General features: G+C 49.8%; 1 protein-coding gene across 9 annotated transcripts in view; it reads left to right on the top strand.

The window, feature by feature from the left end:
• The window catches only part of FRMPD2 (FERM and PDZ domain containing 2), a 229,230-nt gene extending 217,116 nt beyond the window's left edge, over nucleotides 1-12,114 (top strand). For 8 of the 9 annotated variants that reach the window (XM_077350968.1, XM_077350963.1, XM_077350964.1 and 5 more), the window contains 2 exons: nucleotides 423-485; nucleotides 11,823-12,114. In XM_077350968.1, coding sequence (XP_077207083.1) covers nucleotides 423-485; nucleotides 11,823-11,900 — 141 coding nt within the window. In that variant the 3' untranslated portion in view covers nucleotides 11,901-12,114. Of the gene's footprint in view, nucleotides 1-422; nucleotides 486-11,822 lie in introns of those variants that run through there. The other variant, XR_013233792.1, reaches the window with a different exon arrangement.
• The last annotated feature ends 685 nt before the right edge of the window (nucleotides 12,115-12,799 follow it).

Here is a 12,799-nt window from a genome sequence, read left to right as displayed (position 1 = left end):
GCCAATTTTGAGTTGGGTGCCTGATTTGAAAATGATGTGGGGGAGGGAACAAACTTTCCTCCATTTCACAAGTTTATGCATGTATATTAATCTTATTCATCCTCATCCTAATGCTGTAAATGATAGCTTAGACCACTTCCCTAACTCCTGACTGGGCATTAGGTTCACAGACCACCATGGCTGAGAGTCTGTTTTGCATGCAGAAGGTCTCAGATTCAGTCTCTCTAAGCAGGAGGTGATCAGTACGACAGATGAGTCCCTCCCTGTTGTCTGCTGGCCGGAAATAATAATTGCTGAGCCTCTTTACTTGGTAGTCAAAAAGACAGTATCTTTCATGCATATTACCAGAAGGGCAAGTGCTGGGATATGGTGCATTGTGTGACCCAAGGCTGCAAATAAAGAACCGTTTTGTCTCCATGCAGTTTAACATCAAGAAGATAGTAAGAGATTTGAGACATCAGCGCTTTGGCATGATTCAAACCAAGGTAAGGACTCTGGGCTGGGTTCCCATTAGGAACAAACAGAATGGAGCTTGCCCAAGAATGGCAAGCAGATTACTTTTTGGCTTCTCATGAAAGTGCATCACTCATATTCTGGGTGGCAAAAGCGGCTCATTAACACAGACTCAGTGCTTCTGAGAGTCAGTCAAGATCTCCTTGGGAGATTTTTAACAGAACAGGCCATTCCTTGGAACTTGCAAAGGGTTGACAGAGGGAGGGAGGCATTTGCAGTGGCTATTATGCACACTCAGGTTTTCACTGAAGTCAGCACGCTGATCCTTTTAAATTGTTATTTTAAAAAACGGTCACGTTTATGCATACACTCTGATACTGCGTTGGGTTTTTCTGCATACTATCATGCATTTGAAAGACTTACAATGGCAAATCCTTAAGTCGGGGGCCTCTGTTGTGCTAGCTGTAATGTCACCTGACCACCACTGGCACATGCTGGTGGCAAGACCTCATAGGAATTGTAGTTCGTGGACATGGAGACCTCAACAAGAAATTTCAAAGCCTTTGAAAACACTACAACCTTTCCCCCTCAGAGGTATGCTGTTCCTCATAAAGAGTGGATTGTAAAGCCTCTGAGGGAATTAATTAATTAATTTCTTCTGGTGTGATGTTGTCATAGAAGAGGTGGGAGGGTGTGTGCCGAACAAGGGGCACCTCAAGCTCCCATTGGTGGATGAGGGACTAGAGGCTGTCTCTTCATCATTTGGTGTATGGTGTCACAGAGCAGGAGACCAAAAACACACTAACAAAGAAAAATAGTTGTAAAGCTAGTTTTAAATACTGTGCTAAAAAGATGCAGTCAGCACTATGAGGGGGAGTGCCATGGAGAATAAAAAATACTACGGTGGGTTTTCTGTGGCAAAACTGGCACCACATGCAGAATCAAAAAAAAGTCTTGCAGATTTTGTGCAAGGTTTCCTGCTGTGCATAATAGCCTCTGGTGTGTTTAACACCCAGAGCAGATAATTTGTAATACTCCCGCTGCCCTATGAACGCAAAGAGACTTTTCTTTATTTCAGACACACACACATAGAATCATAGAAACATAGAAGCATAGAAGCATAGAATCATAGAGTTTGAAGGGTTCCTCCTGGGTCATCTAGTCCAACTCCCTGCACTATATAGGACACTCACAACCCTCTCGCTCATCCACTGTCACCTACTACATTGTGAAAAAGTTGTCTGAACAATACTGGCAAAGACAGGTAGGGGGGAGGGGGATCAAAGCATCAGTGCACTGCAAGAAGGGAGGATGAGGAACTCTTGCCCCTCTTCTGGGAATCACTTCCCCATCTCATTTCTCATGCCAGACATGGCAGCCCCACCTGGTGTCATGGAGATCAAGGCAACCTTTCCAAACTGGAATGTTGCCAAAAGGGCCACGTCAGGTAGATCAACCAAAAAGGGAATTCAGGAAAGCAAGCCTCAAGGGGATGAAAGTTACCCATGAAACAGAAATCCCAGAAGTTTCCTTTCTTTTAAAGGCATTTGTTTGATATAAAATATTTTAGCCCCATTTTTGTTCCACTCCTGATATTAGAACAGTCATTATCTCTAAACTCCAGATCACTTTAAAAGGCTTTTGTACAGTCAGGAGTAGGTTTTCTTAACCTTTTTAGCTGCAATCTTAGGCAAGAATACTGGGTATGAGTCCTTCTTTGTCCATGGAAGGACAAATACATGGAGCTCTTGTGGCATTATTTAATGTTATTCCAGTAGAAATTGTTAGACTTTACAGCCAAGAAAAGTGATACAGCAAAACTGGAGGCCATTCCACACAATCACCAATGTAGCTAATTCTGAGCACTATCGAAAAGCGCTGCAATTAATAGTGGCAGGTTTCGGGAACGCACACAGCCGTTTTTCTCGGAAAAAAGGCTCTCCTACTAGCGCTGTTCGCATAGCGCACAAGTTTCCGATCTTGCCAGAATCACAACAAAGGAGCCGATATTTTTCCACACTTCCTCCCGCCCCTGGCCGTCAATCAAACAAAGCAGCCAATGAACTGTTATTGTTTTTTTAACCCAAAAACACCTGTACAAACGCATATTTGTTCATTCGATGTATCAGAAAGACCTTTTTTGCTGGCATAGGAGCTGGCGCTTAATCTTTTACACGCTCTCAAATTAAAACAAAAAATCCCCCCCGGGTGCAATTTCTGGTCGAAATTATGGGCAGTGTCGAACAGGGGGCTGTATTGTGCTCGGAAACTTTACAGACAATTGCTTGTGGAGGGATTTCAGCCGAAGAAGCATCGCTTATTCATTGCTTTTGCTGGTTTAAGGGCGGGAAAATGGTGATCGCGATGCTGGAGGCTTGGGTGTGAGAGGTTAGGGAGGGACATTCTTGCTACCACTATATTGAGAACGCAGATGTCTTTTTCGGATGTCTTGCAGGTTGTTCTCAAGAGTCTAGCGGGTTTTCTTAGGGGGAATCCACTTTTCTGAATTCCCTGAAAAGCGCTACAATGAAGCGATTTTTGCGTGAGTGTTGCAGGAGTGTTGCAGATTGTGTACGACATCGTGCGTAATGTTAAAAAAATAGCATTACACAATAGTAAGACTTCAGCAACATTAACGCTGTGCAGAATGGACCTGGTTATTTGGGGATTCCTAGTGCACAAATAAAAGATTATTTTTAAATACTGTTAGTCTTCTGCAGGATCCGCTGCTTGACGAGGTCTTTAAATGTCTCCCCAGCAGACCCCTCTGAAGCTGCATAGAGCAGACTGCACATCTTCAGATGGGGTCTATTGGGGGAAAAGACCCTGCAAAACAGCTGATCCTGAGGATTTGCTGTTTGGTAGGGTCTTTCTTGCCAGCAGATCCCTCTGAGGTTACAGAAAGCTGCCTCAAACGAGTCTGCTGGGAAGACATTTAAAAGACCCACCAAAGATCTCAAGATCTTTTTTAATCATCCCAATCACAAATCAGTCAAATCAAGCCCGGAATGATTCAGGCTTCTCTGATTTGGCTCATTTAAGCTAATTGGGATGTGGGTTTTGGCTCAGATAAGCCTGAAAGAAACTCAAATCAGCATAGAATTTCAAAGCCATCTAATGGCACCCTGCTTTCTATGTAAGCCTTAGCACCTGTGACCACCAGCAATTGTTTGGGTATACTTCCCTGATTATGGAAGCCCAGGTCACAAGCATTCCCCACCAGGCTTTCTACCACCTTCACTAGGCATGACAGAATAATAGAAGCATAGAATCATAGAGTTGGAAGGGACCTCCTGGGTCATCTAGTCTAACCCCCTACACTATGCAGGACACTCACAACCCTATCACTCATCCACTGTAACCTGACACCCCTTTGAACCTTCACAGAAGGTTGAACCTTCTCCATCAGATGGCTACCCAGCCTCTGTTTAAAAATCTCCAAAGATGGAGAACCCACCACCTCCCTAGGAAGCCTGTTCCACTACGAAACCACTCTGTCAGGAACATCTTCTGGAGGTTTACATGGAATTTCTTTTGAATTAATTTCATCCCATTCGTTCTGGTCTGTTCCTCCAGGGCAAGAGAGGACTCTATAGGGCGGCCTTTTAAACACTTGAAGATGGTTATCAGATCCCCTCTCAATCATCTCTCCAGGCTAAACAAACCAAGCTCCCCCAACCTTTCTTCATACGTCTTGGTCTCTAAACCCATCACCATCTTTGTTGCCCTCCTCTGGACACGCCAGTTTATCTACATCCTTCTTCAACTGTGGTGCCCAAAACTGAACACAGTACTCCAAATGAGGCCGAACCAAAGCAGAGTAAAGTGGTACCATCACCTCCCGTGACCTGGACACAATATGCTGTCTGATATAGCCCCAAATCCCATTTGCCTCTTTAGCCACTGAATCATACTGCTAACTCATGTTCAATATATGGTCTACTAAGTCTCCTAGATCCTTTTTGCACATATTACTGCCAAGACAAGTCTCCCCCATCCTATATTGGTGTAAATGGTTTTTCCTACCTAAATGCAGAACTTTACATTTGTCCCTATTGAATTTCATTTTATTTAGTTTAGCCCAGTTCTCAAGCCTATCAGGATCATCCTGTTATCTGATTCTGTCTTCTGTTGTGTTTGCTACCCCTCCCAGATAGTTACTTTGTCAAAAATAGAGATAAGATTGTCTTACACAGCTCTCTGTTCCAGTTGCTCAAGGACTGACTGTTTGATGATTTGTTCCAAAATTTTGCCAGCTACAGATGTCAAGTTGATGGGTAGTTACCAAGATCCTCCTTTTTCACTTTCTTGAAGATGGGGGAAACATTTGCCCACCTCCAATCACCTGGCACCTCACCTGTTCTCCAAGAAGTGTCAAAAAGAATGGTTCAGAGATGACATCTGCAAGTTCTTTTAGTACCGTTGGATGCAGTTCATCTGGCCCAGAAGACTTGTTTCATTTAAAGAAACTAGGTGTTTATGGGCTGCCCCCACAGTGATCCTAGGCCATCATTCCAATCCCCTCTGTTGTGATATGTTTATACCACATTGAGCACTATCTCCATCATAACTTGTGCCGTATCTGACCTAACCACAGTAATCCATGCGATGGCCACTTCTGTAACTCGCTCTATGCATGGCTGCCCTTGAAACTGATCCGGAGGCTCCAAGGGGTCCAAAATGCAGCAGCTCAAGTCCTCACTGGGACTGGGTGGAGAGGATGCATTACCCCAGTGCTCTCCCAGCTGCACTGGCTCCAGACTGGAGACCAAATTTAATTCAAGGTTTTAATTCTTAATTTAATTAATTTTAATCCTGTAACGGTCTAGGGCCCCTGTATCTGCTTTTCCCTCCAAAGAGCATTATGATCAACAGCCCAGAACTTGCACAAATGAGGTAAGAGTGGCCCAATGTGGTGGAAAGCTCTCTGTGGTGAGATCAGAGCCCTCTTGGTGAAGCAGTGAAGCCTGTCACACCCACAGTTCCAGAGGGCCCCCTGTTGTGTATGCGAGGCAGCAGAGGGCTGAGCTTGGGGGTTGGAGCAGGATCCAAGCAGCCCCGAAGGACAGCCAATGAACTGCCAGGTCCTCAACTGCAGGGTCCAATGAGTTTAAATCAATCAGGTTCTGCTAATCCAATCAGGGCTCAGGCAAGGGTGTGTCCACCTCTACCCCTGTCCAAGCAAGTCCCCAGTCAGCGTGGTTACTTCCAACCTGGAATCACTTTAACAAATAAAGAGCTGAAATGCACGACTGCGCCTCGTTTCTTCCCTACTGAACCCACTATACAACACTGGCGATGAAGGTGAGATTCTAAGGGAAGCTGCTCCTGCACGCAGTTAGACAGAGCCCCATCCAAGGGGGACCCTCTGCCAGCAGCACCCGAAGCTGCTCCTGCACGCATCTGGACGGAGCCACGCCATTCAAGGGGAATCCTCTGCCAGCTAAAAGCGTGAGTCCAGCAGCACCTGACCTGCATTGCGAGCCACTGGAGTGGAGCCCAGCCGTCTGAAGAAATTGCTGGCATTGCTCGAGCTGGGCCAGCAAGCAGAGAGGACGCACACCGGAGCATGGCTACCTTAGGGCAGACTGAGCCATTCAACTCCAGCCACCCCAACCGATGGTGAAGCTATGAAAAGCGCTTCTGCAACTTCCTCACAGCTAACGGCATCACCAATGCAGCAAGAAGACAGGCAGTGTTCCTGAGCACATGCAGGGCTGCCACGTTCGACTTAGCACAGGACCTCTTTGCACCCTACGACGTGGACACCGTGAACCTGGATGAGATCCTCCACCGTCTCCAAGAGCACTATGACCCACAGCCAGGGGAGATTGTGTGCTGGCATATCTTCTACCAGCGAGGACAGCGAGAAGGAGAGTCAATTGCTGAATTCACCGCCGCACTCCGCAACGTTGTCCGAGACTGCCAGTTCTCCAATCTCGAGAAGGCGCTCCAGGACTGTTTTGTGTGTGGCCTGCGGTACAAGGCCACCCAGTGTCGGCTGTTTGGAAAGAAGGGGCTGGCCTTCAAAGAAGCGCTGGAAGACACCACCAGTGCTGAGCCCGCTAGCCGCAGCGCCAGGGCCGTCCGAGGCCACGAGGCATCAAGGCGCCCACCAGTGACGCAGCCTACAATCGCCATCCACCATGAGGCCCTGAGCGAGGACAATGGGGACGAGGAAGCCGAGGTGGAGCACAATAAGGTCCGACCGCACTGCTGCCCAACAACGAGGCACTGCACTGGCTGTGCTGGCCCGCACGCACACAGCGCATGCTGATTCCGCGATGCGACCGGCCGGGTCTGAGGAAAGAAGGCATACATCGCCTGAGTGTGCCACTCACAGCTGGATTCCGCATCCCACCTGATGGCAAGCAAGGACGCTGACTGCCAACCAAGGGCAGACCAAGGCAACAGAGATCAGCACGAGATGGCCAACCGCCAGTGTCGCCTCAAGACCAACAGCACCTGTACCATCATATTGAACTCCACATGGAATGGACCCAAGGAGAAGATACAGCTGGGGGTAAGAATAGAGGGGGCCCCTTGCACCATGGAATGGGTCGTCGATCTCAATAATCTCAAGCCAACCCTCAAGCAACTTTGCCCGAATGGCCCCCCCCCTCTCCACCCCTTGGCTTATGTCGTCAATGACTACATGGGAGGACAGGTGCCGATCAAGGGTGTGGGGAACTTCCACGTGTGTTTCCGGGACTTTGCAGGGAAGTTGAATGGGAATGCACCAGCCTTTTGGGACTAGACTGGGTCGAGCCGTTGGGAATCACAATCAGCAGAATTCATCAAGTCCATAGGCTCCAGACCACATTGCTAGAGGACGTCTGTGGGGAGTTCCCAACTGTTTTTGATGCATCGCTCAGCCACTACACCGGGCCACCTATCTCGTTGATCCTCGATCCCCAGGTGGCACCTATTCGCGTCAAAGCTCGGCGGGTCCCATTCGCCCTGAAGCCTCGCATCGACGCAGAGCTGGACAAACTCCTGGAGCAAGGTGTGCTGAAGCCTGTGCCAAATGCACGGTGGGAAACCCCGATCGTGACCCCCATCAAGCCAAATGGGGACATACGCATCTGTGCGGACTTCAAATGTACGCTGAATATGGCACTACAGCAACACTCATACCCAGTGCTGGTAATCAGCCATCTCCTGGCGTCGCTGGCAGGGGGCAAGGTATTTGCCAAACTCGACTTGGCTCAGGCCTACCAACAACTGTCCGTCGACAGGGCAGCAGCAGAAGCCCAGACAATCGTTACACACCAAGGGGTGTTTAGAGTCAAACGCCTACAGTTCGGGGTTAGCGTCACCCCAGAATCTTCCAGAACCTGATGGAAGACCTCCTCAAGGGAATTCCGGGGGTGATTCCATATTTCAATGACGTCCTCCTGGCAGGGAGCACAGTCCCGGAACTCGCCAGCCGGCTCAGGGAGGTCCTGCGCTGTTTCGCCACAGCCAGGCTAAAGGTGAAGCGGGAAAAGTGCTGCCTGGGCGTCCCTGAGGTGGAGTTCCTCATCGACACGGCAGGAGTACACCCAACAGAGGACAAGGTGAGAGCCATCCAGAACGCGGCACCACCAAAAACCAAAAACAACCTCCAAGCCTTCCTGGGCTTCCTGACCTTTACCACTCATTCGTACCCAGCAAGGCCACCGTTGCAGAGCCCCTGCACAGGCTCCTCAACAAGAAGACCCCCTGTGCTTGGGGTCCCAAACAGAAGACCGCTTTCGACTCAGTGAAGCGTCTCCTCACGTCCGACAGTGTACTGGCACACTTCAACGAGTCGCAACCGGTCGTTTTGTGACGCTTCACAACTGTGATGCTTCACAACACGGGATCAGCGCCATCCTAAGCCACCGCCTGCCTGATGGCTGTGAGGCTCCGGTGCCTTTCTATTCACAAATATTGTCCCCAGCTCAGTGAAACTATGCACAAATCGACAAAGAGGCACTCGCTATCGTTGCAGGAATAAAGAAATTCCACGACTACCTCTATGGCTGCCGGTTTACGATCATCACGGATCACAAGCCCCTGCTTGGCCTCTTCACAATGGACTGCCAAACGCCCCAGATCCTATCACCGTGGATGCTGTGATGGTCCATTTTCTTGCATGGCTACGACTTCAGCCTCTTACACAGGCCTGGGTAGTCTATTGGGCATTGCTGCCCACTCAGCCAAGGACCGCCTCATCACCCGAGTGCTCAACTGGGTGTGGAGGGGATGGCCAACGGGCTTTGTACCTTTCACAGCCAGGCAAACGGAACTGTTGGCATACAAGGGGTTCCTAATGTGGGGGCACCGAGTTGTGGTGCCACCCAAGCTACGCCAGCAGGTCATGGAGGCGCTATACGATGGCCATACCGGCATCGTACACATGAAGGCACTGGCTCACAGCTATGTATGGTGGCTGGGGATTGACAAAAACATCGAATCCTGGGTCAATGGCTGTTGGACCTGCTCGGAAAGCCGCCCAGTGATGCCACAAGCTCTGCCGTGGACATGGGAGTCGGCCATGAAGCTTTGGTCTTGCCTACACATTGACTTTGCTGGGCCGTTCCAAGGGCACACATTCTTCATCGTGGGTCACTCATTCTCAGAATGGCTTGAGGTTGTTCCAGTTACGGCCATCACGTTGGCCGTGGTCATTAAGAGCCTCCAATGCCTTTTTACGACCCATGGTCTTCCTGACATGATCGTCTCAGACAATGGGGCCCAGTTCACTTCCGCAGAATTCCAGGCATATTTGGAGCGGCACCTAATCCGCCAGGTAACCTCAGCACCCTTCCATCCCTCAACAAACGGGCAGGCTGAATGGATGGTCTGGACAACCAAGGACGCGTTGTCCAAGCTCACACACGGGGACTGGCAGACGCACCTCACACAATTCGTGGCCCGCCAGCATACCACACCATTCTCGGCAACTGGTAAGAGCCCGGCAGAACTGTTGATGGGCTGGAGACTCCAAACTCTCCTGGATCGCCTACACCCAATCACGACGAGACCCGGACAAAGAGTCATGAAAGCCCCGCCGCGCTGCACTCCAATCAGGGCTCAGGCAAGGGTATGTCCACCTCTACCCCTGTGTATATATCTGCGGGCTTGTCCAGGCAAGTCCCCAGTCAGTGTGGTTACTTCCAACCTGGAATCACTTTAAAAAATAAAGAGCTGAAATGCACGACTGCACCCTGTTTCTTCCCCACTGAACCCACTATACAACACCCCCAACACAGAGCTGTTCCGCCAGGCCTCTGATTGAGGCTGGGTCTCCCTGCCTAAAAAAACCCAGCCTGACTCAACCAGGAGAAGAGCTGGTTCTTATATGCCACTTTTCTCTACCCAAAGCGGCTTCCAATCCCCTTCCCTTTCCTCTCCCCACAACAGACACCCTGCGAGGTGGGTGAGGCTGAGAGAACCCTGAGATTACTGCTCGGTCAGAACAGCTCCATGCAGCCCAAGGTCACCCGGCTGGCTGCAAGTCGGTGGAGCAGGGAATCAAACCTGGTTTGCCAGATTAGAAGCCGTCATTCTTAACCACTACACCAAGCTGCCTGTCACGCATATCATAACCAATCAAGAAGAAGAAGAAGAGATTACACCCACTTGTGGGGTGGGTGAAGTTGAGAGAGCCTTGATATCACTGCTCGGTCAGAACAGTTTTATCAGTGCCATGGCAAATCCAAGGTCACCCAGCTGGCTGCATGTGGGGGAGGGCAGAATCGAACCCGGCATGCCAGATTAGAAGTCCACACTCCTAGCCACTACACCAAACTGGCCCTCACCCTCAGAAAGGTTTCTAAAGAATTTATTTAAGCTACATATTTTGTTTTAATTATGTAATTCTATTATTGTATTACTAGAAATTAAGCCCGCTGTAGCTGAAATACAATGGGCGCTAGAGCATAGGGAAGAATAAGGGAGGAAAGGAAGGTTGAAGAATGAAGGAGGGATGGGAGTGAGAAAGGAGGGAAAGGGGTGGTTGAAGGGATTAATAGAAGGAAGGCAGGAAGGCAGGCAGGAAGTATGTTAGAGAGGAAAGAGAGCAAGTGAGAGGGTGAGAGAGATAGGCAGGACGTTGATGGAGAAGTAGAGGAAAGAAGGAAGGAAGGAAAGGAAGAAGGAAGAAGGAAGGCATGCAGTGAGGTAGGTGATCTTGGAGGAGAGTGGGGAAAAAGGAGGGGGTTATTTTAAGCGTCCGTGGGGGGGGGGAGTGGTGAGGGGGGTGAATTGGGAGGGGGAATTGGGGGGAAGAGATCGAGAAATAGAGGCAGCAAGGGAGAAGGAAGGAAGGCAGCCAGGGAGGTCGGTGGACTTGGAGGGGAGTGGGGGAAAAGGGGAGTCGCGAGAGGGGCAAATTGGGAGGGGGAGTAGGGGGGAGGGCCGAGAAGGCTTTTGGCCGGGGGAGCGGCGTGGCCTTCTGCCGGCCCCAGTAGCTCCCTAACAGCATCCTGGACGTTGTGAGGGAGCGGCGGGGGGCAGCAAAGTCTTCTGCAGGTCCCAGGGGCACCCTCGCAGCATCCTGGACACTGCAAAGGTGGCCTGGGGCCGGCAGAAGGCTCCTGAGCAAGGGACCTGGGGCGGGAAAGGAGCAGGGCGTCTTTGACATGGCGTCCCTGCTCCTTTCCCTAGTGGGAGGAGAACCCGGGTGGAGGACTCACAGCATGGCCATCCTTCTGTGGATCAGGCGAGGCTGGGCCAAGCAGCCAATGGGGGGCTGCGCTTTGTGCGGCTCCCCATTGGCCACTTCACCCTGGATGGACACTCAGAGGGCCCAATCAGGAGCCGCTTTGGGCCCTCCAAGTTTTTATCCTGGACAGAGCCCACCCTTTCTCCTCCCATATTGCCCTTACCCTTTTATTTAATACCGTGGGAGCAGTTACAGATTATTATTACAGCACCAAGGTATTTCCCACACATCCTTAGAGATCATAGAATCATAGAATCATAGAATCATAGAGTTGGAAGGGGCCATACAGGCCATCTGGTCCAACCCCCTGCTCAAGGCAGGATTAGCCCTAATCATCCTAAAGATAACCATCACTCTCTTGGAGGTGGACCAATACAACTGCAGGTGCAGAAATACAACTGTAGGGACCTGCTCCTCCTGCTTCTCTATAGTATCTCTCCCCCTTTTTGCCTGTGTGTTCTACTTTCTGTCTCTCATGCAAGTGAAGGATTGTGGAGTGTCAATTAGAAGCATAAGGGAAATTCGAGGGCAAAACTGGGAATGGATGAAACAGAACAACATTACTGAAATTAGAAAAGGTATGAAGGCATCTACGGTTGGAAGGTAACTAAGCCTGGTCTTTACCCAACACCCTTGTCTTTGCTTGGAAATTAAACCAGCTTTTCTTCACATGCAGGAGCAGTATGTGTTTTGCTATGAATTAGCCCTTGAAGTCTTGAAGAACATTCAGAACACGAATTCCCAGCTGCTCTAAGGAAAGCTCTGCTGTCCTTCGGATTCTTCCTGTTCTTTGCAGTTCATTCCATCGAGATGCCCCAAGGGGACCAAAAGGTGCTGTATGGACAGAACTGGTTGCTTATGTGCATTTGGAAAACCTGGCATTATAGCATGTTACCTACAAAGAGAGGCATGCCAAGGGGAGACATTCCCAGCCTCAAGCTTTGAAAATACACACACTTGTCTCTGAACTCAGTTCTGCTTGTATTTGTCATGGTCTCTTGATCCCCAGTGAATTAATTATGTGGGGCGAATGGCTGGGTGATGTGTGAGACATTTCCTTTGGGTGTGAGATGTTGCCTCTTCCTCACTGGCCTCTTGCAAAGGCAGCTTGTGACCCTTCATTTGGGGCAGACCTGCTTTGTTGACAAATTCCTCTGGAAAAGACTGCGCTCATCTCCGTCTCTTGGCTGAAGACTATGGCCTGTCTGTGTCACCAGTGGCCTTAGAAGCCTTACCAAAATATGGAGGTGGGGTGACATGACCTCTAAGGAGCAGGGGGGACACCTCTCAAACAAGCTGGGAGGGGCAGTCCTTCCACTCTCCCTTTCTGAGGGCCAAGTCGCACTCACCACGTCAGACTCATTCACATGGCACTCACCGTGAAACGTTCTTGATCATTCAGGAAGCCTATGCGAGGGTGGAGGAACTTCTGGTTAATCTCCCAGCCTCCTTTTGGCAGGAGAAAGGGGCACCTGGCTCCATGGGTCCTTCCAGGGCACATGAAGCTTTTTGTCTGCTTTCTTTGGCTCCACGTGTCTTTCTGGGGTATGTGGAGATAAGGGCTGACCCCACACCAACACACACGTGCAATTTTTTGCAATGGAAAAAGAGGAATGGGGATAAACTGGAAGCTCTTTCTCCCCGCTTGCAGCT

The sequence above is a fragment of the Paroedura picta genome, chromosome 8 (genome assembly GCF_049243985.1).
Source record: "Paroedura picta isolate Pp20150507F chromosome 8, Ppicta_v3.0, whole genome shotgun sequence".
NCBI lineage: Eukaryota > Metazoa > Chordata > Lepidosauria > Squamata > Gekkonidae > Paroedura > Paroedura picta.
Note: the sequence above shows the minus strand (reverse complement) of the source record. Positions and strands in the feature narration are given on the sequence as shown.